The following is a 27,122-nucleotide window of genomic DNA, read 5'->3' on the forward strand; positions in this document are numbered from 1 at the left end:
AGTAAACATAGTACGACAAAAAAGAGCCACACTTTCTACATTTTTAATCACACTAAAATGCTTAAATATCTTTAGTAGAACATCTAAAAAAAATCAGATAATACAGAAATTACTTTAAAGCTTATATCATTTCTGAATTTCAACAAAAACGTCATTTTAAAAAGTGTCGTATTTTATCTTTCTGCTGAAATGAACGTTGCGAATCTACAACGTCACTCCTATTGGTCGGTTTGGCCACGCGGCTGTTGTGATTGGTTATTGTTGCCTTAAGGAACTACAGACGCTGCCCGTCATCATTGTTGTAGTTTTTGGTGCAATCATGGCGTTCCACAGCAGCCTCGTTAGACTGTTTCCCATTCAAAGTCAGCTCGATTACGCTTTAGATGATGCCACAACGCAACAAGAAAAGGAAGATCTCGTCTACCAGTATTTGAAAAAGATAGACGAGAGGGAAGACCTGAAGATACCGGATTTTCAGACAGGTTAGATCATGTTGCAGCTTTAGCTTCCTTAGCAAATCTCCTCCCTTCAGAACAGTTTGACAGGAATTTAACAAGTATTTTTTCTTACGATTCTAATCGTTTTGATGAAATAAATGCACCTTATTTTCAAATTACCATCTCCTTTTTCTGCCTGGCTTTCAACAACAGTTTCATAGCTATTTCCCAACATGGTTTTGAAGGAGCTTAAATGCAATCTAAACACCAGTTTTTAGCAGCTGTTTGGGATTCTTATCTCTTGCCAGTAATATAAGAAAAGCAGCGACAAAAAAAAAAAAACCCAGAACAACAATAACAAAAAAAAAAACCCAGAACAACAATAACAAAAAAAACAACTAAACTTTGACCAAATTCGGATCAGCTGCTTTGTGTTGGTTTGACACCATAATCATTATAGGGTTGTCAACTGTGTATGGCTGTTGACGCCCATAGATGGTGTCTTGCAAAGTATTCATGGTAACAGCTGTTTCAAATTTCATTAAACTTCCACGTCTTTTTTTGAGCTATTATTTGTTAAATTAACACAATGTTATACAAGAATATCTGAAAAGTGTGGTGTAAAACTGCAAACAGCCCACTTCACTCCGATATCCCAAAATAAAAGGTATTTTCATTGCTAGAAGGTAAATCTTCATCCCAGTCAAAACGCTTTTAAAGCCCTTTGCAGATTTTCTTCTGGGCTTTTCCATCCATCTTCCAGGATGCTGCTGCTATAATGTTTCATGGGTTGGTGTTGGTTCTCCACCACAAAATACCTTGTGGCCAAAAAGTTCAGTTTTGGTTACATTTAGCCAAATCACCTACTTCTACAGGTATTCTTTGTCCCCTACTTGGACATATCAAACATGTAGAAACAGGAATTTCTTTCAACAATGGCTATCTTCTTGCCGCTCCTCCTGAAAGGCCAAATTTTTGCAGTGCATGACTAATAGTTGTCATGTTGACACATTATCACACCTGAACTGCACCTCCCCTAGAAAAATTGAAAGCCATACACTTCAACGTCACATTTATATTCTTGCAAACGTTGTGGTTTGCAAGCTTCAGAGGGTATGAAAACTTTTGTGAGGCTTGTAGTTTCCTGCGGTCAAGTTGTTTTCGAACTTGTGATAAATAGGAAGTGGCAACACATTCAGGAAATGAACTAACGTTATTTTGAATCTTCCATATTTGACTCTTGATTTGCAATGTACTGTCGGCTTTTATGAGTATGATTGTTTTTAATGTTTGGGGAAGAGGTCCAAAAACATTTGAAATGAGTCAACAAAGGCTTGAAAACTGGTCCCAGCCCTTCCTACCACCTTTGGGTTGCATACTGGTAAATGACAGCCAGTCAGGTTTTAATGAGTAGAAAATAAATTTATGTCCATTTTAGTATGTTTTTTCCTGTGATTGGTTTTGAGTTTTATTTTTAAATGAATTTAGTTTCCAATAAAAGTCAGCTTGTTGATTTTTCAGGCTAGAATAATAATTATTTATCTTAATAATTTGGGATAAACTATTACGGCATTTTGTCAACATCTCATTACACCAGCAGGTGGAGATCTTCAGCACAAATGAGCTCCACCATCTCTCAAGAAATAAAGATGCTAGTTATTTTTTCCACTTAATTGACTCACTGAGCTTAGCAGATAGGTAAATGGTAAAAAGTTCTTGCTCTCACTGGTTTCACTAAGTGTAAAATGGAATATTTCACTTTGACTGTCTTGCAGTATCACTTGTTTTTTCTTGCTATGTGAGTAAACTTTTAAGGTTTGGGCAAGTTGAGCCACTTTTGGTGACTTTGGGAATCCATAAATAAGTAACAGTGCTGACTGGATCCTTGACAGTTTTGTGAATTAATCCAAATCGTACTACAGAAATAAAAAAAAATGTTTTAATAGAGATGCACTCATGTGACTTAAATGCAGAGTGAAAATATCTATTTTTTGCTCAAGTAGTAAGCGATCTAAAAAAAAGACAAAAGCGTTACTGTTTCTTATGATTTCCTCCAGGCTTGGAGTGGCTGAACACTACAGAGCCTCTGTCTTTGAGCAAGGAGCTGGCTGGCAAAGTGGTGCTGCTGGACTTCTTCACTTACTGCTGCATCAACTGCATGCACATCCTCCCTGACCTGCACCAGCTGGAGAAGAGACACTCTGTTGAAGGTCTGTGCATGCTGTGTGTGTGTGTGCATGCCCATGAAAGGGGCTTATTACTGTGGTTGTGACAGTAAGAAAAGGTAGACCATGGCAACAAGCACGCTTGCGGGTGGGGATGGGTGAAGGGCGTCCAGTCTTGTAGATAAAAGACGAGGATAAAAACCTACTATACTGTCCACAAAGGATATTGAATTGAGTCCTAATAATGTAAAAACTGAAATTATGATGAAAATAAATGAAAATTCATGTTTTTTTCTTTGAAACACATTTTGTTCCACAGCACAAAAAGACTACAATCTCACCCTGCAGCCTCAACAACAAGCTTCGTCATTCTTACTCAGTTTGCAGATCTTTAAAATCGTCTGCAAATACTAACACGAAAGAGTTGCACATCTGATAGAGGAATTTTGGGTTTTGTCATTGTGTAGGATATAAATTAGCCTTGTCCATCATAGTTCCTAGTGAAATGCAGTACTTGTCATATTGTATGTACCTTTCATTTCCTCTGGGATGAATTTGATGCCAAAGGTTTATATGAGCTTGTTACAGTTGATCAAACAAAAAGCAAAGTATTATCAGTAGCAGTGCAATTACAGCCACATGCTGCCTAATTTAAATACAGATCCCCAAGAGGACAATCTAATGGATTGCCTAATGCAACCACTTTTACTGAGAGTGCCACTTTTTAGACTAAAAATTTATTTTTTAAGGTACCTTTTTATTAAAGAGTCTGTCAGAGATTGCTCTTATTGTAATGAGCCTATGTTTCCCTTTCTGCCAGTATCCTTCTTGAAATTCTTTTCTCCCTGGTTCACCCTGAAAACCCCTAAATTTATCCCAGTGGGCACATTTTTATGTTTTCAGCACCACACAAGCAGGCTCAGTGTTAACTCGCTAGAACAAGAAGTAATTTCCTCCCAAATCTTATTGTAAGCGTGAGATGAAAACATCAAAACACTCCACTTGGTCAACAGTGTTTGATTCAGAGAGCTAAATGCTCAATATGCAAAAAGGAAAGGTCAAAATCCAACCAATTACCCAAATATTTACAGAATAATTCTGTCCAGCAGTATCTAATAATTCAGTTTTATTTAATTTTCTTATAATATTCAGCCAATCTTAAGCTGTACAGTACTGCATGCTATCACAAAGCAGTGCCAACTGTGTGAAATATACTTTTATCTGCATAAATAAGCAATTTAACAGAATACATAATCTTTCTAACATTATTAGTAAATATGTAAAATAAAATGGGAACTAAGGTTGAGCCTTGGGGGACTCCTTTAAATTTTGGCCTTTTCTCGATATGCAGAAACACATTGTTCTATCTGGAAGGTGATCTCTAAAGCCCAATTACTCAAACCAATATCACTTATTATTCTTACTAATAAACTAATTATGACATTTGTTTCCAATATAATAGTTGTTATGGTGCTGTATGTCTTGTTTGTCATGCTATAATTTGTTTTGCAACTTTTAATGGTTTGACGCACCTTAATGCTAACCCTACTTAAAGAACTCAATCAAATTGCATTAAATGCTCCTACTTGCATGACCAAAATGATCTGAAAATCAATTGAAATGCATTAAAATTTGACTTGTACCCAAAAAGAAATCAGGAATTTTTTTATGGAAAATGTGGAGGAACCCTTAAATAAAGCAATGTGCTTCCGTGTTGTTCTGTGCTGCATAACACAACACGGCACATTACATATGTAACCCCACTTAGGAAGGGGAACTGTAGTAAAACCGTCTGCTTTTTCTCCAAGAGCAGGAAGGCCCTTATCTCAGCTGCTAAGAGATGGTAACCAAAAATAATTCCCAGCTGCTGTGGAAGTTACTGCAGTGCCCATGCATGACTCCCCACTTTGCTGCAGCTCATAGTAATGAACTTAAACAACTGGCTGCTGGCAACCTTCTGTGTCCTTTTGCAATATTTGTTGTTGTTTTGAATCCTAAATTTAAATGTATTACAGCTGAAGGTTCAAAAAGTGTGTATGATTGTGTACTGCAAAGTTAAGAAAATGTATGTTCAATCTCTAAGCAGTTTTAACAACATTTGGGTCATGGCTACATCGTGCTTGGATCAAACTGACTTAATGAGAATGTCTATGAAGCATTATGTGGCACATAGGCCACGCTGGCGTAATAGTCGATGCAAATTAATATTGTTTTGTGTCTTTGTGTGTTATTTACTCGTTGTGTTCTTGGGGTTAGATCAGAAAGATTTTGTAATTTTGGCTATAAAAATAGAGCATATTATTTATGGCCTGTCACAATTTCACATAGCTGCCAGTAGGGGTCGGTATCGCTCCACCGTTGCAAAGGGATAACCGTTGCTATGACGATTCTGTGTAACAGCTGTGTAGCGACCGTACTTCTAATATTAGTTATTTTGTGTTACAGGTAAGCTGGTGATGTTAATAATATATAATATGTTATGTTATGGGGTTCTGTTAAGCATCAATTACCACACTGAGTTCCGTATTAGTGCCGTTTCCGTTATCAGTTACTTTTACTTCGTGAACCGCTGTTACCGTGTTCAGAGCGGAGGCGGGTGGAGGAACAAGCGGTGTGTATGTAGTTGGAAAAAACCCGCTTCCTTTCTGAATTCAACACGATGATCGTTTACATATTATGTAAAATATCGATAAATGTCTGCTGTATTTGATTATATGTTGATTTTCTTGGGATATGTGCGTTAGATCAAAAAAAAGACCGTTGCTAACAGTTAATCGTTGCTAAGGTGTTTGTGTGTGAGCGTTGTGTAGCGACTGTACTAGTTATAATAGTTATTTTGTGTTACAGATGTTCAATTAAAGCCATATATCTGGACAGATCTTTTCAAAACTTCATTATTTTATTAAATGTATGTTGAATTTGTATGTTTTTCCTCTGTTTCCCCACATTTCTCTGTTTTGATGTGAATTGAGGACAAAAAGTACCCCTGAAGCTCACTTGTTTGTTTCAATTTTAAGTATGGAACAAAAAATAAATATCACTGCCACATATTCATGTTACTAACTGCTAAATGTCAAGGGAATATAATTCTTTAATGTACTTTCTTAAATCCAGCAGAAACTTAATTTCAAAGATCATCTCATTGGGCGGCGTTTTATAATTGAGTTGTGAGCCTGGCAGCGCTCAGAGCACAGTGTCAGCGCTGCTCTTATCTTTGGCACTGATTCGGGTACATTTTGTTTGCAGCTCTGGTTGGTGAGGTGTGGGAGCCACCCAGTTCATTCACTCCCACAGTCCACTCACTCACCCTCCCATTGTCACTACAATCTGTTGCTGGTACTACACTGTTTGGCAGAGGTTGTAAGGGACAGAAGTGAGTGGAGCCTTTGGAGCTGCTCAGGAAGTGGCTTGTTGGATCTGTTTACAGTGGGAGTTATTATTTCTGTAATAAAGAGACAGCTTAACTGAACCAATATGGGTTTATAAAGGGCATGTGATTCATAAAGTTTTGATTTGTAAAGCCTAGAATAGCTCAAAGACTTAAAAACTTCATGTGCATTCAAATTTTTGCTATACGTATTTGAGACAAATTTAGAGGAACATGAATTTTACAGTGCATTTTATTCAATTATACCTGTGGCAGTTTTTGGTTATTTTGATTCAACTCTTGTTCCTACTGAAGATTGTCTAAATATACCAACATGTATCAGAAATCAAGAGAAATTTTTAGAGCACTGGCGTGGCGATCTAGCCAACCGGCACACTAAAATTGATGAGAAGTGTTTTTTACAAGCCTGGTCTGCCTGTAGTAAAGCGCATTGATGGAAAAACTAAAAACAAATTGCTAAAAATTCTTGGAAGCGTTCAGGTTAGACAACATAATTCCCTCACCGTTACTCTGACATGTTGCCAGAATATCCTGCTTTATAAAAGTGAGCCATCCCAGAGTTGTATGTGATCAGTCGACATTTACAGATGACAATAGTAAAACACTCGTTACCTGATAAACTTTATGCTTACAAACAACACCTTCTATGGCTCAGTGGTTAATGTTTTCTTCCTGTTCAGTCCCAACTATTCCTAGCCATAGCATGTCAGGAAGTATATTGAAAATGTCTTGTTATAATTTATTCATGTTGCAATCTTTCAATATTTAAGTTATTCCCCATGGTGATATTTGTCTTTTATTTGACAAGTTTTTACCATTTACAGGTTATTCAAAGGCCTATAAAAATATATCTTATCACTTTTTGCCGCTTGGATCAGGAAATCTCTCCTACTGGTGAGGCACATTTCAGATGTCTTTACACACAGGACTGTAAGTTCTGAATTTGAGTAAACTGTACAAAAAAGGAAAATGTTTCTGTGCATTGTCCGGCGCTCATTAAGAAACGGGAAGGAAACCTGGTTTGTGTTCTTTGAAGTTTCTCCCATGAGATTTTTAGCATCGCAGAAAGGTTTTTCCCTCAAAAACTCTGATTCTCAGTTGCTGTTGGCCAAGTTGCAAATCATATCATGATACTTGCTGTCTGAAAGCAAATTTGATGGTGATTAAAAAAATCCCAGAGCATTAAAACAACAATAATCTAATTTTTACAAATTATTATTAATCAGTAGTAAATATCAGATAGTATTAAGCATCCTACATGTCTTTTATTATGTTTAGAACCCTGTTTTTCATGCTGATGTCTGTTTATGGTTGGTATAATTTTCTCTCTGTCTGTTTAATCCTTTTCGCAGATGGGCTGGTGATTGTCGGTGTGCACTCTGCCAAATTCCCCAATGAAAAAGTAAGTGTTGTTGTGGTTTGTTTGTCTTTGGGCTGACTGGTCTGGGAAAGCTTTTCTGCATTTTAAAAACTGCCAAAATAAGTTAAGCTAGCATAACAGTAACTTAATCCTCCAATAAAAAGTTTAGAAAAATACAAACTTTAATTTTAGTGCATTTATTAAGTGGGAGAAAGAAAATCCTATCTTAGTTTTTTTTATTACTAAATTCCACTTTTTGGCATTTTTGATTTTCTTGTAATAAAAAACTCCTGCTTTTTCAAATTGATCAATATCTATAGCTTTTTAGTTGATAATCCATGACTTCCTGTGTCTCTGCCTATAAATATGATGTAACACAAACATATTTTGCTCTGCCACTCTTCAAAATGGGAATGACAGAAGAACATTCCGCGCCAGGGCAGTCATTCATCTCGCAGCCTGTTGTGTTTTTGGGTTAAAACATGTTTAAAGTTAACAGAAAGTTTTAAAATATCACTTGATAATTATGTGTTATTGAAAGATTGGGCGAAGATTAGTACCTTAACACCAACTATAAAGTCTTAAAAAATGCTAACATTTTTAAAAAACATTAAAAGAAAAAAAAAATCACTGTTAAGCCTGGTGGGGACACAAGTAAAGTCTGGTGGCCCACCAGGCTTATAATACACTGAGGAAAACCCTGAACATTGCATCCAAGAAATGGCTCCTCACTTAAAGTTGCACTTAAAGTAATAGCTGTAATTAAAAATAAAATTGTGGTAAATTCACTATGTGAAATACATAATATAGATTAATTAGCCACAGACTGATATTTTCAAGCCTTAAGTTTTGTTAATTGTGATGATTTCCTACTTACTGCTAAGGAAAACACACTATTTAAGGTGAAAATATTGTCAGACCAATTAAAAAAAATTAATACTGGAATGTGGGATGAATGAAAAATATGTTAAATACCTGCATAAAGGTTTATTTTAATATATTTTGGTCTTTCATCAGGATAATTTAGGCAAATCAAGACATAAAATGCTTCACTTAAAGCGAAACTAACCGTCTTCCAAATCAATCTTAAGAGCTAAATCCTATTCAACATGCGACATTACAAGATGTAGCTGAAAATATAATTTATATACTTTTCCTGCTTCCAAGAGATCAACTTTGAAAAGAGAAAGAAAATGCCAGAGAAAGCATTCATATATCCCACCCACCAGCGGGTGCCACGATGAGGAGATAATCAGTACTGTTCACTTCACCTGTCAGTGGTCGTAATGTTGTGCCTGATCGGTGTACAAAGCATTAACAGCAGGGGAGCTAATAAGTGGCACCTGTATTTTTGTTAAGAGCAGTGGATTTTTCCTCCACTGAATAAATCTTCTCAAATGAAAGGTATCATATAGGTAACCCTTATTTTAAGGCCTATTAGCCATTTTTTTTTACTAAAGGTTAGATAATTATGGGGGATGCTTCATTATAATAAATCAAATAAATCTTTTTAACCAGTAGAAATGTGAATATTAGAGATAAAACCAACACATTTATGGTAAAAAATTCCTCTTGCATTCTTGCTTTTATAACTTTGAGTATTTTATTACAATAATTGCTTTAATAAATTCCTACCTCTCATCATACTGCCTGGATTTAAACTTTAAGTGAAACCTCATTAATCCTCGTTTTACCCCTAAATCAGGAATGTCAAACTCGCCAATAACAGTTGTTTCCATTTGTGGAAAAATATATTAATAAAACTACAGATTAAACTGTTAAAATATAAATACATAAGTGTTTATCCATTTTCTTAAAGCTAAATAACATTGAACATTTTTCACATTAATATAATTTGGCAGAATATAGATAAAAAATGTTGCTATGCAGCAGATCAGAGCTTTTGACTATTTTTTTTTTACCACTGCAATTTTGGTATGTTGTAGAAATATAATGACAAATAAAAATATTATGTCTTAAAAAACTGATTTGATTGATAACATTTATGTGTCTCTCTAGAGTCTAGAGGGCTACATAAAAAGTTAGGGTGGGCCGGATTTGGCCCTCTGGCCTTCAGTTTGTCTATAATAAAAAATGACTCTAATTTCAACTCAGCTTAAGATGACAATGTTGCGTAATTTTAATTTAAATTATCAATTTAGCTTTCAGCTACCATCAAGTTTTAATCAGTGTATGACCAGAAATAAAGCTGAAATATTCACAGTATCTATGAAGCGTAGATAAAATAAATAATTTCCCAGTACGGATTTCATCTTTTACTCACTTTGTGCCTGTTTCTGAACCTCCACAGGTCCTGGACAACATCCAGAGCGCCGTGCTCCGCTACGACATCTGCCACCCAGTGGTCAACGACGACGAGGCGACTCTCTGGCACGAACTGGAGGTCTCCTGCTGGCCTACACTGGTCCTGCTGGGGCCACGCGGCAACTTGCTCTTCTCCCTGGTGGGCGAAGGCCACAGCGAGCGCCTGACTCTTTTCGCAGACGGCGCGCTCCGATATTATCGGGAACAGGGCCAACTGAAGACGCACTCGGTGGGGATCAAGCTGTACAGGGACTCGTTGCCTTCCAGCATCCTTTCCTTTCCCGGGAAGGTGGCGGTGGATCAGGGCAACAAGAAGCTGGCGATAGCCGACACGGGTCATCACAGAATCCTGGTGGTTTCTTCCACCACTGGAGAGCAGCTACATGTTGTAGGAGGTACGCAGTCTCAGTTTTGCGTCGTTAAAACCAGAAGCTTTCATTTATTTTAATGGGATTTTATGTGTAGAGCATAATTGTGAACTGAAATGATCCATGTTTTTTTTTTTTTTTACAAATATCTGAAAAGTTGGACCCTAAATGGAAGCATATTAATGCATAAAAATGACCTAGTCAAAGACTAATCTATTTGAGATTCCAATTTGACAGATAATGAGCAATAATTGAGAATATTTTAGCGATGGGGAGGTGGGGCTTCTGCCTCAGTGCCTCTCAATGGAACCACATGGTAGACTGTGCTGGCCTCAGATGAGCAGAACGGTTGGCAGCAGTGGAGACGAGAACATGCTGCCATTTTGGCACAGACCTAAGTGTGAACAACCGAGAAAAGAAAGTAAAGGACAGAGTTTATTTTTGTGTTGATTTACCTCATCTTTGTGGAGAGATTTAGAAGAAACTGCCACCTGCTAATTAGCAATGTAGTAATTACGTCCACAAGTTTTGCACAACCCCTTATTTTTATGTTGCAACCTGAAATGTCAACGGGTTTTGAAAAAGATCACCTCTTTGTTGTGCATAATTGTAAGATGAAAATCACACATGGTTCAACCAGTTTCTGGGATTTTTAATTTTTATTAAAAAAATAAATAAATAAATAAAAAAAACAGTCACTATGTCCTCCCCTGACAGCTCTTTTGAGGTGGAGGAGCTCAAAAGATTGAGCTCCTCCACCTCCTCCTAAAAACAACAAATCAGAGCCAAGATGAAGGTCTTTGTGCTGTCAGTAAACTTGTGTATGTGCTGCTCAGTGTGCTAATGACAGAGAAACAACTTACTGTCCCAGGAAAACTGTTTATCCGCTGTCATCAGAGGCTATGCTAACTAGCATGAGTATTCATGACAGCGTCTGCTGACGGAGAAAAGCTGTAGTTGCAGAGAGCAAGTGGGAGACTTTGAGAGGCGCGTACATGAGAATGATTGACAGTGCCAAGACTCTCCTTCTGGCTCTGATTGGTTGTTTTTGACTGAGATGTGTATTTCTGTGGTTAGCACTGGGATTAGGAACAGGAATTTGACTTTTTTCACAGATTATCAGTTTTAACAAATATGTATGCGCTATTTTTTAATAAAAGTTGCATTTCCCCGTTTTAAGGAGGTCATTCTCTGTGAATTAACTGTGGCTCTTCTGCTACAGGACCTGAAAGAGGCAGACAAGATGGCGACCTGTCCGAAGCTTCCTTCAACTCCCCACAGGGCGTCGCCATCAAAGGAGACGCTGTGTATGTGGCCGACACTGAAAACCACCTGATTCGAAAGGTAGCGCCCGTCTCCATCTCCATCCTTGGAAAGCTGTTTGTGATGATGTTTGCATGGAAACTTTTGCTTTTCTGCTTTCTTTGGTAGGTTGACCTGGTGCAGGGACGAGTCAGCACTCTCGCTGGCGTAGGGACACAGGGGACAGACAAAGAGGGCGGGGCTATGGGACCCCAGCAGCCAATCAGCTCTCCGTGGGATGTGACGCTTGGGACTGCCGGTGAGTTTTTGCCTGGAAGTTGACGGGTATGTTTTTTATTTCTCCTTCTCTTCTTTTGACCTTTCTCTTATTGCTTGCCAGACAGATTCCCCTCTGTCCTGATTCTGTATTCCCTCCACACACTTCCCATCCATCAATTATTCCTAAATCCATTTGATCTCTCATATTGTCTAGACTTTATCAAGCCCTGTTACTTTGCAGATCAGGTTTCATGCAGATAGTAGAAGGTGAAGCGAAAAAAAAAAATCTGTTAGCAGTTGGAAGTGACCACTTTGAGATTTATATTCTGCCTTTCAGATGGGTTCATGAAGGGCGTGTGATTCATTCATTACGTGTAGATATGAAATCAATCGTGAAGTTCTCCTTATGCCTCCATTTCTCAGCGTTGCAGATATCAGAAAGGATCAAGGAACAAGACAACTATTTTCAAATCTCCCTGTTTTTACTTTACTGTTTCTGAAGACTGTCTGGAAATGTGAAAATAGTGCATAAATAATCTATATTTATTACATTTTTGCTACACTTTTATGAGCAGAAACTTTTGGGAACTAATGTTAACCATTATGTAAATCTGAGATGTCATTGTTTAGTTATTTAGTCTGTGATTATTTCATCCCAATTCTGCTTTGCCTCTCATTTTCAGAAAATATTTGATGGTTTGTGTTTTACCAATTGAGAAAACAAAATTTGGTGTCTTAGGACAAAGAATGGCATAAAAACATGGAGTATTGACAAATAATAACGTGACACTTTATTTGAAGGCGTGTGCATAAGACTGGCATCACATTGACATGAATGACATAACACCATTTATGAACACGAAAGAGTCTCCATGAATGTTTATTACTGTTGTGGTGACGTGTAATTCGGTAAATAATTACATTTTTAATGCAGAGTTGCATTTAAAGTTGAATTAAAAGTGTCAACTTTTCATCAAAAGTGTAATTATTTACCAAATCACACTTCATTGCATCAGTTATAAACATTTACAAAGACTTCTTCATGTTCATAACAGGTGTTCATGTTTGTGACAGAGTTACACCAATCTCATGCACACTTTTTGAAATAAAGTGTTACCAAAAAAATATCTATTTTAGTTTAGCTAATAAGGTTTGTTAAAAGAGGAAAAGAAAAAATCTAGACATATGTTTTACTTTTTATGAGAGGAACTGCATTTGGTTGAAAGTATTTGCTTTCTTAGTAATGTCAAACACGCATCCTTGGTGTCCAAATTTACAGCTTTTTTAATGTTTTTTTCTTTTTTGGTTTTGGGGTTTAATCTTATGTGTAGGCGGTGCTGAAGACAACGTGCTGTGGATAGCCATGGCAGGGACCCATCAGATCTGGGCTTTGTTCCTGGAGGATGGAAAGCTGCCCAAAGGAGGGTGAGAGACCTGGTCACCATCCCATATCCGCTAAAAAGACACTAATAACTCTATTTTAAGCACAGACAGTGCTGAGAGAAAGTATTCGGTACTTACGGTTCTCTGCTGCTTTTTGTGCTACACTTGGACAAATTCAAATCCTCAAATAAATCCAACTTGCATAATTACCAAAAAAAGCAATTTTCGAATGAGGAATTTACACAGTTTGGCCAAAAATAATCACCACCTGGACTTAACTAAGGAAATGGGTGTGGGACTCCTAATTTCACAACCACATCCTGTGTTTGTGGAAAAGATGTTGGTCTAAAAAGGGTCAAATCATTGGTTTGCATCAAGCAAAGATTGGAGAAACTGCTAAAATTGGGTTAAGAACTGTCCAACGCATTATTAAAAACTGGAAGTAACAAAAAATGGTTGCAACGCTGGATGGAAATAAGTCCTGTGAAGCTTATTGAAACAGTGACTGCTAGAAGTCCAACAAAGTTGTAGAAAGTGTGTTTTTGGTATCGACTGTTTTTGGCCACGCAATGCATTTATTTTGGGGAAACTATCCAAACCAACCTTGACAAATGCCAACGTCATTGGATTGAAATTTCATTGCATGACCTTAAGCAGGTTGTTCTTTGTTGGAACCACTCCAGTGTGGCTGAATTAGAGCAGCTATGCACAGAAGAGTGGGCCAAAATCCATCTACACGATTTAAAAATCTTGATTTCCAGTTATTGCAAATGCTTGATGGCAGATGTCGGCAATTTAAAATTATTGTAGCCAGTCCCTAAAACTGTTGTATAACTCTCAGAATGAATTATTGAAGTAAGTAATCTTTTGAAAATGTGTTCTGTCATTTGTAATGCATCTTTTAGAAAGAAGCAAGAAAAAAGTGGACTAAAATCGAATCTGATATGAAGAAATCAGAGATATTTACTTTTTAATGCCGTACCACCCAGCCCTAGTTGCTTTTAATTTGAAACATGAAATCCATATTGTGCCATATTGGGCCTATTCAAGTTATCTTTAAATTTATTTCACCTTTAAGTAAAAACAGAATAAAAAAATTGTTTACAGCTCTGTGTTATTGTAGGCAGGGAATCAATTTGTTTGTGTGTACAATTGCAACAGTGACTCCAAGGCGGGAACGTGCGTGCGATGGGCGGGCAGCGGCAGCGAGGAGAACCGGAACAACGCCTACCCTCACAAGGCGAGCTTCGCCCAGCCGTCAGGCCTGGCTCTGGCTGCAGAGGAGCCCTGGAGCTGCCTGTATGTGGCCGACAGCGAAAGCAGCTCCATTCGCACTCTGGCCCTGAAGGACGGAGCCGTCAAGCATTTGGTTGGAGGAGAGAGGGACCCGCTGGTGGGTTCAAAACACGCAACAAATAAAGGAATAAAACAGCAGTGATTTTTTTTTTTTTTTCTTTTACCATTTACTATATAGTAGATGTGTGTGATTATGTAGTAAATGGTATATTTACTTCATGGTATACCATTTACTATATTGTAATTTACTACATAGTAAATATATTACTATATAGTAATGATATATTAGTCTGCATAACATTCACCATTTAATAGTTACTATATTGTAAATATACCATTACAGTAAATACCATCATTGTATATAAATGGTAGTACTATTTACTGTGAAGTAAATATACTATTTACTATATGGTGAATGTTATATTGACTAACTAATACAATTTACTATATAGCGAATGGTAAAAATGGTTTTATTTTAACAATGTTGTAGATCTGAATATTGTCAGAATTGGTTTATTTTCTTCAAATTAATTTTGAAGTCAAACAGTGAAAGTTATTTCAGTTATTTCTCCTCCTGACATTTACATGTGTGTCAGTTAGGCTGCTGCTCTTGCTGGGTTGGTGGTTACCGTAGCAACCAGTAACTGTCAGCTCCTCCCCCTTTTTACCATAGCAACCAGTAACTGTCAGCTCCTCCCCCTTTTTACCATAGCAACCAGTAACTGTCAGCTCCTCCCTCTTTTTTTCCTGTTGCTGTCTGTAACAATTTTCTCTTTTGGTACCTCGGTGTCTCTGTTATGAAATCAACAAATTGGACCTGAGGCGAACAAAGACAGTTCACACATTTAACCAAAAGAATCTATTGTAGGCTTGAAACGAGTCATAATTGTGACGAATCAATCATTGAAATAACCATCAACTAATTTAGTAATTGATTAAATGTTCACTGACGTACTGACTCAAAAAAGGGCAATTTGTTGAAAGAACAACATATTCAGAGCAGTGAGTAAGCCAAAGTTAAACAAATATATATACATTTTGCATTTAAGATAAAACGACATTAAAAAAAATATATCATATGCACCGTTTGCTTTTCAAATTATTAATCGGATTAATACAGAAAATAAGTGCTCTACACTTTATTTTTTTGTTTGTTTAATTTACAGTTTAAAATGAACATGTCACATGTTGACATAATTTTTTGAACGAAAAGGGTTAGGGTTAACTTTTAATAATTTAGGATTAAGTTAAGAATAAAGATTTGAGTTTTTCAAATGTTGATGTTAGTAAGTAACTATATTTTTACCTAGTGATTCATCTTTTCCTACAAACAGTAGCAAATGCTTTTATTGCCTTTTAGGCAGCAGAATGTTTATTTTCGTATTTAAAATTATTTATGTGTATGTATCTTTTAGTGTATTTTTAATATTTTATTAAAAAATCGGTTTAAATGAAAAATCTGCAGAATGTTCCAATGTTTTAATCCAATTAATCATCAGAATAACCAATTAATTGATAATTAAAATAATCGTTTGTTGCATCCGTAATTCATTGATCTCTTTCTTTCATTCTTTAAGTGGGTAAGTTTTTACTTTATCTGTTGAAAAGTGATTTCAATAAAAGTAAAACTTTTCACACAACTTCAAAAAAACGAAAGCAAAAGAGCGTCGTCCTGATGGAAGCAGAAACATCATAAATGATATTTGTTCTTATCGGTGATATAATGGTTTGTGCCTCCAGCCTTGAAAAGCTGTAAAAGTTACACATCAATCGCAAACATTTCCAGCTTTTAAAAAAATTATTTACACCATTTTGAAGGAAGCTTTTGTAGAAATCTTTGTAAGCCGTAGGCAGTCACAAGGATTCAGGGTTGTTCCCTCCATAAATAGAAGGTATTGATTTAAAACAAAAAAGCTCACAAACAGACAAACACAGACTCGCTTGTTTTCCTGCTGAAGCAGCGCCTGAAAAAACAACTTTTGGGGTTGTAATGTTTTCCAGCAATTTAAGCTGCATTTCATTTTTGGCTTTTATGCATTGTCCCATAACAAAGAGCTCCGAAGCATAAGACAATTTACTTATGGAGGATTCTGTACACTTGAAATATTACCCTAACTCAGTAACTTGAGTGAGTTCTCTCTAACTCAAGAACTGTAACTTTGAATGTCATTTGTACAAAGATGTGAGCTTTAAAGTCACTTTTTATAAAATTTAAGACCTTGAGAGGCAGAGAGGCAGTTTCATGTCTCGATTATTGAACCCAACTAATGAGGAAATATAATTAATCTTACTGATCAGAAATCACTGATTGCCTGGAAGTTGATCAGCGTCCTTCAGTCTGTCTATCCATCCATCCATCCATCCATCCATCCATCCATCCATCCATCCATCCATCCATCCATCCATCCATCCATCCATCCATCCATCCATCCATCCATCCATCCATCCATTTGTTCATCCATCCATGTGTTCATCCATCTCTTTTCCATCCCTCCCTCCATCATGATCCATCTGTTCATCCCTCCTTTTGCCATCCATCCATCCATCCATCCATCCATCCATCCATCCATCCATCCATCCATCCATCCATCCATCCATCCATCCATCCATCCATCCATCCATCCATCCATCCATCCATCCATCCACAGCCTTTTCTTCCTCTTGTCTTCCATCGTCCGTTCATCCGTCTTTTTGTCATCCATCTGTCCATCAGGTCATCCTTTACTGTCCATCCATCCAGCAAATTATTGTCTATTCATCCTTTTTGTGTTCATCTGTCCATCTGTCCTTTAAATCTTTTGCTGTTCTTCCATCGCTCCATTTCTCCTTTTGTCATCCATCCATCTATCCATCCAATTATCATTTTTCCAGTCATTTTCTAATAAAAGCATTTAGCTACATTTAAACTAACATTTGTTTCATGAGATTTCAAAGATGTGATATTTTCTCTACACTGTTCTGCTACAGAAATAAGTTTTGTCTGAACTGAGCGACCAAGAATAAATTGCCATCTGTTTGGATTTGTCATCCTTCTTACAAACCAGTTAGTATTTAGAAGCAACGTTGTTTCATCAACTCTGTTGTCACTCAGAATTTCTTCATTTTCTCAAATTACTACAAGAAAATAAAAGTTAACTTGTATTTTTCCTCCAAATAGTCATCAGACTTGTTTTGGATTTGTACTAATAAAACCAAAATACCTTTCCACTGTTATTGAAATGTGTTCGTTACCATTTAAGTTTTTTGTTTTTCACACCTTTTCTTACGTCTGGATTTTGATTTGACTTGGTGAATATTGTGTCTTCCGTCCACCAGAACCTTTTTGCTTTTGGGGACGTCGATGGGAAGGGGGTGGATGCCAAGTTGCAGCATCCTCTCGGTGTGGCCTGGTCTGCCGAACAAAGCCGGCTCTATGTGGCCGACTCCTATAACCACAAGGTAAGCGAGGCTCGTCACAAGGCCCCACCATCAGCGCTCTTCATATGTTTAGCGGTTCTGGCGTCATTCTAGTTTCCTTCAGGCCTGAAAGGTTACAGAAAGTTTCTAATTCTCACTCAAAGCATCATAAATTGACTTTAATGCAGGCTTTCAAACGAGTCCTAAGAAGAGTAGAATTTAAAAGTATTTCTTCAGTCTGAATAAATATGGAATAATATAAAAATGACAAACTGTATTCTTTGTTCCTTTGTCTAAATGTTGCATCTGACTATCGGTCCTGTCTTTTCTCTACTCCTTTGTTCTTTCCTTTTGTTCTTTTTGGGTCTTTCTTTTGCTCTTTCACTCTACCTCTCTTTCTTTTGCTCTACTTTCTTTTTTCTTTTGTTTTGTTATTTTACTCTTGTTCATACATTTTTACTTCTTTCTTTTGTTCTTTTGTTACTTTTGCTCTCACTCTGATTCACTCTGTTCTTTCTTTTGCTTTTTCTGTCTTTTGCTTCCTTTTGCTATTTCAGTTCTCTCGTTTTTTTCTTCCTTTTTCTTGCACTCTCTTCCTTTTACTATTTTGCTTTAACTTTGTTCATTCTTCCCTTCCTTTCTCAGTCCTTACCGTCCTTGTTTTCATCTTTTATTCATCTTTCCTCACTCCATTCATGTAAATTTTTTATTTTATTTTCGCTGGTATTTAAAGCCTGACCTCTGTAAAAACATCAGCAGTAAATTTGTGCAGAACGTTAATATTTAAATTTTAAAAATTATCCAAAAGTGGACTAAGAGCTTAACTTTGACCGTTTGAATTTTTGGGAATGTACTAGAACCCTTTCTAAGGGTAACCCTCCTTTAATTTGCCTCATTGTGCTCAGATCAAGGTGGTGGATCCAAAGACAAAGCAGTGCACCACGTTAGCAGGGGCAGGAGAAGCTGGAGATGCTCTGGGCCCCCAGTTCACCAAAACCTGCTTCAACGAACCAGGAGGAATCTGCATCAGCGGGAACCTTCTTTACGTGGCCGACACCAACAACCACAAAATCAAAGTTCTCAACCTGGACTCCAACAGCGTCTCTCTGGTCAGACTTGTGTGTGTGTGTGCCTGTGTGTTTGTAACCTTGAGCAAGGACTTTTACATTTTGTTTGTGTTTGTGTAATTAATCTTTCCTAAAAGCGTTTTGCCCTCTGCGTTTGGGTAAAAGGTGACACAGAAAAGAACAATGTGAGCGTAAGTAGCTTTCTCCTTGCTCTGCATTAATCCGAACACCTAAATCTGTCTCCCGACCAGCTCCACATCTCCACTGAGTGCACAGACTCAGCATCTGTGAAGCCTTTGGGAGTCACCAAAGTCCCCACGCTGCCTAAATCAGCTGCCAGGAAGGATTTGCCTCCAGTTACGGCGTCGGCAGGCCAGACTGTCATCCTGTCACTCACTATGTCGCTTCCAGAAGGAGTGAAACTCACCGACGAGGCGCCCAGCTGCTGGGCGCTCTCAGCTGAGGGTAAAATATTAACAAAACATTCTCTCTCTCTTAAAAAATGTTTTTATTCCTACTAATCTTCGATTTCACGTTTAAAACATAATCATCCTTACATTGCATTGTATGCTGTTTAAAATGCATTTAAAACCAAAGTTAGTTTTGCTCAATAGAAAATCTTTACTGCACTTCTGCAAGATTACTTGGGTATTTCTCTTCACTTGTGGGTTTTATTAAAGGTATTTGAATGAATATGACTAAAATGGACGTGTAGGAAATCACAAATATTAGGACTGGTATTAGGGATGCACCAATACAAAAAATTGAGCCAGTGTTGATAGCTGATATTAGTATTGGTGTTAGGGGGGTTAACTGATATTTATTTCACTCACCACTGTTTAGAGACATTTGGAAAAAACCCAACCATAAACAGATAAAAATAAATAAAGGTTGTTTGTATTAACACAGTTTCATACTGACATGTTAAAAAATGAATAATATTGGCCGATACGATGTTGGTGCTGATGTATTGTGCAACCCTAGATGGTAAACAATGAAGAAAGATTAAAATTTATTTTTGCTCATAAATTTTTATCACAAGAAAATACCACATTGCCCAGACTTTCCAAATCAAGTCAGAACAACATTTAAAAAGTTAAAAATAACTGGAGCAATGACAAACTGGTTTTGACCCAAGTTTGTCTGTCACCATGCATTGAGCAGGATGCTAAATTAAGGCCTTAAAAAGTCTTACATCTCTTTAAGAAAATGTAAGTTGGTCTTAAATAAGTTAAAAACAGGTCTTGACTTTGTCATGGCAGAACTATTTAATTTATTTACTCTATTTAGACTGCTGGACTTTTCTATCGGGTAAAAGTTTGAGTCATGCGCAGACATCACTCGCTGCTTTCTGTGACTCAAGGCGGTAGGCTACCAGTAAAAAGCTGCTAATCTTGCTAATCTAGAGAGCTACATGCCATGTGAGAAGCACAAAGCTGCTGCTTAGAGCCATGAAATTGTAGTTTTCGTCCCCTGCTTTTCTTTTGTACATTTGTCTTCCTGCCAGATCTTAAATTTTATTCATAATGGTCTTAAATTTTGGAAACTTGCATAAACTCTGAAGAGGTAAAGCACCGATAGACTTAAGCTATAGTTTGAAATGTGTATGTCTTTTCTTAAGCACTCTTGTGATCAAATACTGAAAAATAATTTTTGCTTCATAAACATATAAGCCAAGTGCATAAATAATCAGATGAAATATCAGGGATTTTCTTCATTTTCTAACTGTCAGCACATTTTTCTCTTATGAAAAAAAAAGAAAAATCCTATTTGTTCAAAACAGTTAACCAGCTAGTTGGACCTCAAGGAAAAGTGAAAGTCGCTTGCTAAGTCCGGTGGTTGGGTGTTAGGGCAGGCATTCATCCAGCAGCCTGTTGTGTTTTCGAGTTAATTTTTTTTTTTTAAGTTGACAGGAAATTAGAAAATATCACTTGATATTTATGTACTATTGAAAGATTGGAAGATTAATACCTGTACACCAACTATAACGTCTTAAAAAATGCAAACATTTTAAAAAGATTTAAATAAATAAGCAATACTCAGCCTGGTGGGGGCACAATTAAAGCCTGGTGGCCCGCCAGGCTTATAATACACTGAGGGACAACCTGGGTAAGAAAACCCCTCATCGGTGCCTCTATTGACAAACATTTGTTCTTATTTTAGAACTTTTTACATATTTTCAGTAAATGTGGAGGAACATTTATAATAATGTCCTGCAAACTTTAAGTTTCTAATGTTGGGTATTATTTGATTTCACTCATTTAAAGTGGTCTTACTCACCCAAACTCTTTCCGACCCCAAGATAAATACATCATACACAAACACACCTTCTAACTTGTTGAAATCTAAAAAGCTGTTCTCCTATTTTGTAATGACCCTACTGTGGAGTTCTGCGTTCTCCTACATGCTGTTATTTTGGTCCGTTTTCTATGATTCTGCCTATAAAAAAGAAAAGTGGACGTGAAATGAGGCTTAACCTCTATTTCACCGTTCAACAAACAGCGCTTCTCTCTCCCAGCCTACACCTGGGACTCTCAGCCAGCGGATGGAGAATTACTTAAATCACTTTTCTGAACCACTGATGAAGATTTATGTGTGTTTTTTTTTGCTTTTTTTTTTAAAGTTCTCAGCATATTTCTGAGGTAATCAACCACAGTTTGACCCCAGAATCAGGTGTGAGGTGATGCTTTCAGATACAACACGAGTGACAGCTGACGGTCCGATCATTGGGTTCGGAACTAAACTGTTTCCATCTTTCTGAGTGACGCAGCGTGCAGTCGGCCATATCAGCAGCCTATTTTTAGGACTTTTTGATAAGGCGACATGCCTCGGTTCACATAATTAGCCACCAGGCTATGTTATGTGATCCTCCGCTGTCCCATTATGCACAGTCTAGACTTCTGCTGATCGGATCAGCAGCGAGGCAGGAATTTTAATGGATCAAGTTAGAGCTGTACGCCAGATCTAAATTGTTTTTTTTTTAAAAACGCGTTTTAGAAATGGCTTCTGTGGGACCTCATGTAAGGCCGTGGCTTCATTAATCACTGTGAGCATGGATTTTGTCGTCTCTCTGGGTTCAGAGTTTCTCACAGTAGAAACTGCAGCCTTCCCTTTTGAGCTTCTTACTCATTTTTCTTTGCTAAAAATGTAAATTTGCCTGTAGAAGTACAGCCATTGTGTCAGAAAATAAATGTTCCTACACATTTTAGTGCTCTGTTTGGCAGTGATGGGAAACGCTGAGGCTCCAGTCAACAGGCAGCGCAGTAAATCTAGGCGTAGGGCGGATTGGCGCTTTCACACAGACCGAACTTGGTCTAAACTCCACTGGATCTTGTTTTTCCTTGTGCTGTCAGAGTGTCTCTGGGGACGGCTTGGCCCGTTGAAGGCTTGGCACGCCACCTGAGATAAATTTAGCAACCGTTTGCTGTATGCCATCTTGTTTTGGGCATATATACTGCTCAAAAAAATAAAGGGAACATTTCACTTTAATTTTGTTTGTGGCTCCAAATCCAGGCCTCCATTGGTTAATAAATTTGATTTCCATTGATGATTTTTGTGTGATTTTGTTGTCGGCACATTCAACTTTGTACAGGACAAAGTATTCAATGAGAATATTTCATTCATTCAGATCTAGGATGTGTTATTTGAGTGTTCCCTTTATTTTTTTGAACAGTGTATATTCCCAGATTGTAATGATTGTAATGTTTGCCAGGCGTTTTGATGTTAACTGTGAGTTGTCACTGCTGATTTTGCATATTTTTCTTCTGGAACGCCCAAGAAAACGTGTAATAACATCATCATCTGTTAGATTAATTGCTTTTGTTTTAGTCTTTGCAAACAAAGCTATATTTTTCTCCATCTGATGACATAATCAGTTACTCAGTATTCAAGGAGCCTCTGTATACAGCAAACTTTTTTAATCTTACTTGAGTACAATCTTAGATAAATGCATATAAGTGCATTTATCTAATCTTATCAGACACAAAAAATCTGTTCTGCCTGATTGCCCCCCACCCAGTCTGACTGACTCCAGCATAATGAATAATTTTGAGCATCTTATTAAACCTCACATCACGCCTGGACTTACTTTGCTTGATTTGCCCCAGCTGGCTTATCACCCCAACTGCACCATGGAGGATCCAAGCTTATTTTTTACCATTTTATTGCGTTTTTGTTTCATATGTGTTGTCATTGTTGCCTTACGTTTCTTAAACAAACCACCCTTAAACTTCAGATTGTGGCAAATCAAAACATCTACAGAGCTGCTCGTGTACAGACTAAAGTCTCTTATGAATGTTTGCTGGAAGAAGTTTACTATAAAATATCTTAAAGCACATTTTATCTTAATTCCAAATGTAATTTAACCTGCTTCAAGGAAACTGAAAGTGTTATTTATTTTTTTGCTGTTATTCCCACACTGCATTTTATGTTAATTTTATTCTATTTTACACACACATCAACCACCATTCAAATCTCTATGAATGTTGGCTTTGAAAAAAGGATGTTATAAAACATTTAAGTTCTTTTATTCGTATTTTTGGATGCCCTTTTTCTTTTTAAGAAGAAATGTGAACTTTGTGTAAAGATTAAAAAATTAGAATACCTTGTCAGAAAGATGTGCATCCTGTGTATAGTGCATAATAATGAATTAATTGTGTAGATATAATTTGGAAAGTGTAGGATTAGTGATATAAGTAAAAATTAGCAGTGGAAATATATAAATAAATAAATATATAAATATATATATATATATATATATATATATATATATATAGATAGATAGATATAACGTGGGACATATGTGGACGAGACAATTAGGGATGGGATTTATTCAACTGTATATGAAGTTTTATAGGGATTATATTTTATTTTTATTTTATTTTTTTCTACTTGTTTGAAATAAAGATTAGTCTAGATGCGCTTAATGTTTCTTATTATGCCTTTGTTGTGTCTAAAATTACTCACAATGAGGTAAATATTTTACATCTGACCAGTTTCTGAAAAAAAACTCCAAGACTTTATTAATAGTATCCTTTTAATACTTCTTCTGCCTCCACTTTAATGCCAAACTACGTGACTTTTGATGGATTTAAAGCTTCAAGGAAGTCAATTATTTATAATTCTGACTTTTCTTTTTCTGTTTTTCAGGTAACGAGTGGCTGCTGGAAAACCAGGTGGCGTCCGGCAGCATCGTGGATTTGACGCAGCCGCTCCGGGTGTCAGCCAAGCTTCCCGCCGCCGTGAGGGAGTCGGACGGAAACCCTGACCTCAGGTTGAGCGTGTGGCTGTTTTACTGTTTGGAGGAAGGTAAAGCCTGCACTATGAAAGCCGCCTCGTTCAGCCAGCCTCTTCAAATAAACGCCAGTCCTGGAGACGGAGAGGTCACCGTGGCGTTCGCCCACTCCTTCTAAAACCAGCCGCACGGCTCTCAGGTTAAGGTTTTGTTTACAGTTTTGAAAGAAGAATGGTGATTTTTACTTTTCAGGCAAACAAACTGCTCAGAATCTCCTAGAAGTAAACATAAACCAACTGCTTTGCATTGATAGTGCAAGTTTGCAACTAGCCTGATTTAACAGTAGAACCGTATTTCTTGTTAGTTATTGGAACATTTGTTAGATTTGGATAAAATGTATGCATTTTTTATCATGCATTTAGCAGGTGGTGGTGGTGAAATAATATTTTATATTTAATCCAGATTATTTATATTGCTAAAAATCAGAACCTTGTAAAGCATCTTTTTTTTAAACTCAAATCCACTTCCAGATGCTTCTGTTTCTATAAGAGATCGATTTACATGTAAATCTTGTGAAGAGAGTATTTTGTATAACTACTAAAATGTAATTACTGAGCAGTTTCTGAACCCATTTCTCCCAGAACCTGATCTGATTTTTTTTCTTTCTTTTTTCGTCAGCTGTGTGACGAACTTTTCAGAAAAAAGGAATAACAACGAGAGAAGGATATTTAATCGAGCTGAGTTATGATTTAGTTTCTTTCTGCCTTTGACCGTGAGAGAGAACACCTTGTGAATACTAATACAGAGATATGACCGTTTTCCTAACATGAAAAAAAAAAAAGAAATTCAGGGCCTTTCATGGGCTGTTGGAGTAGGAAACCAGAAATATCCACTGCACCGTTTAATCTGATCAAAATGAAAGACGTGAACTTTATGAACCCATGATGTATTAAAATTATCTATGCAGACTCACATTTTATCATGTTAATGGACTCCAGTGTTAGATTTTTTATAATTATATTTGCAAAAGTATTCACACCCTCTGAATTTGCTTCAAATCTGCATCTAAAAACTTTAGTGTCGCTCTAATTTGATCAAATCACCTCCGTATTTCCCAGATTTGTTTGGCTGGGAGAGGGGAAGAAACAAATTATGTTTCATTATCCTTCTGCTTCATTTTTATGCATCACGAGGAGATTGTGCAAAGCATAAAATCCCCATAAAACAGAATAAAGTTCTGTTTGTAATTTCCTCCTCTAACAAAATGTCTTCCAGTATTGTTCTGCGTTTAGTTTCATCCTTCTTCCCATTCTCTTTCTTTACTTGGAAATTAAAGGATCCCCCTCACCATAATGCTGCCACTACTGTGTTTCACGTTAATAAAATACATTACGGTTTGTTTTTATGTGACAAAATGTGAGAAGGTTCACGCGGTGCGAGTACTTTAACAATGCCCTGCGAGTGTTTGCTACAGCTCTTCCTGCTGCGGTGCCTTCTAGCTGCATGCTAATCTTGCGTCCGTAAATATTTATCTTCTTAACGCCGCGCATCGCCGCAGACCGGCTCTCGGAGTCTGAATGGTCACACTTGTCCGACGTCGGGATCTGTGTGACTGATAAAAACTTCTGCTTGTGATTATCTGTGTCACGGGGCGCCGCTTTGATTCAGACCGTTAAAATCCAGCTGCTATCTGAGTGATGAATACAGTTCCTGTTTTCAAAAAGCCGCGGCGGCTCCCCTGCGAGCCGACGACACCTCGAGTCTGCCGCCTGCTCCGCCACGCTGCGCGTTATTACACCGAGAAGACAAAGTCTCATTCAAATCATCTGCTTCTCAAAGGGAGCGTGATATGAAAGACAGACTCTAATAAGGAGCCGCTGGATCGCTCTCTGTTGCGCAATAAGATATGATAATGTGGACGCTGTTATTTTGTCCGTATTGCTTCTCAAAGTTACGGCCTGCTGTCGGAAGTGGACCTCGGGGTGTTTTTTTTCTTTTATCCCCATCGCCTCGCGTGGCGTTATTGTCGGAATCTGGTTCTGTTGTTCGGATCGTTCGGCCCAAGTGCCTTCCAGAAGTCTAAACTGATGACACTTAACTGTATCTGAAGCAATAACAATATACTGTAATAGGAGAAAGTGCTTTATTCCCACATGTTATTTATTTGAAATGAGCTGCTCGAGTTTTCTGATCCGTTTTCTGTCATCCCTCCAGGATATTTTTTTTTATGAATTGTAATGGCTTCGAATGGCTGTTGGTGAGATTGTTTTCCCAACTTTTTAGACTCGTTTAATGCATTAAATTGTCCACAAATTAAAGCGAAAAATACCTAATAAACGTATTTATATACTCTGTTTGGAATCTGCTTATTGTCTTCTGAGAGTTGGAGGAGAAACAGGATTTTCTCCACCTCGACTGGAGCCGTAACAAAACGAGAACGCTGCGCCTCTGCTGAGATTTTGTGCAGACAGGTTTTGAGAAATGTTCTGATTTGTGATAGATTTCATACTTTTCTCAAAGCCAGCTCATTTTCTCCTCATCTGTGGAGTCTGACTCCAATCCAGCTGCACCGACTCAAAGTGGCTGGAACAGAAAGGAAAAGTGGAATTTAAAGTGTGAATTTTCCACGTCTGAATTAATTTTGAGTGATATTTGTGATAATAGACTTTATTCTCTGTCTCATTCATCCATCTATGGTTCACATTTGTTTATCCATCCATCTTTTTGCCTACAACTATGTGTTTGTCTGTCATCCAGTTTGAATATCAGTTTCTTCCTTCGCTCATCTTTCCTTGCTTGTTTTTTCCCCCCTGGTTTATTTTTTATTTATCCCCGCTCTTTGTTGCTGTGAGGGTTTTCATGTTTTTGAACTTTTCCTTCCTGCCTATCTAATCAACCACAGTCAATTTTTATATTTACACTTTTTAAAAAGGTATAAAATCCCTAAAAAGTCTTGAAATGTAGATTTTGTCGTAAATCAGCTGCATTTATTGCTGAGATTAAATTACACACTGTTAGACTTTATATCAATTATACTCTATTTACTAATATATTTAGTATTATTGATGCAGTTGGGATTTTATTAAGGATTAGTCAAGTAAACGGGGGATCGGTACAAGTAAACGCCGTAGTTTTAGATTTTTTTCAGCTGAAAACTGAGCATTATTTTCGATCGACTTCACC

General features: G+C 37.2%; 1 protein-coding gene across 1 annotated transcript; it reads left to right on the forward strand.

Moving 5' to 3' along the window:
* Positions 1-76: 76 nt before the first annotated feature.
* Positions 77-26,293, forward strand: nhlrc2 (NHL repeat containing 2). The gene is made up of 12 exons (XM_014973293.2): positions 77-482; positions 2,495-2,647; positions 7,343-7,392; positions 9,662-10,070; positions 11,266-11,387; positions 11,475-11,604; positions 12,896-12,989; positions 14,109-14,340; positions 17,559-17,681; positions 18,545-18,748; positions 18,958-19,171; positions 23,855-26,293. Exons 1-12 carry the CDS (start codon positions 320-322, stop codon positions 24,115-24,117), a joined length of 2,157 nt encoding a protein of 718 aa, XP_014828779.2. The 5' UTR covers positions 77-319; the 3' UTR covers positions 24,118-26,293.
* The last annotated feature ends 829 nt before the right edge of the window (positions 26,294-27,122 follow it).

This window comes from Poecilia mexicana, unplaced genomic scaffold (genome assembly GCF_051168715.1).
Source record: "Poecilia mexicana isolate PSO_F unplaced genomic scaffold, ASM5116871v1 scaffold_19, whole genome shotgun sequence".
Lineage (NCBI taxonomy): Eukaryota > Metazoa > Chordata > Actinopteri > Cyprinodontiformes > Poeciliidae > Poecilia > Poecilia mexicana.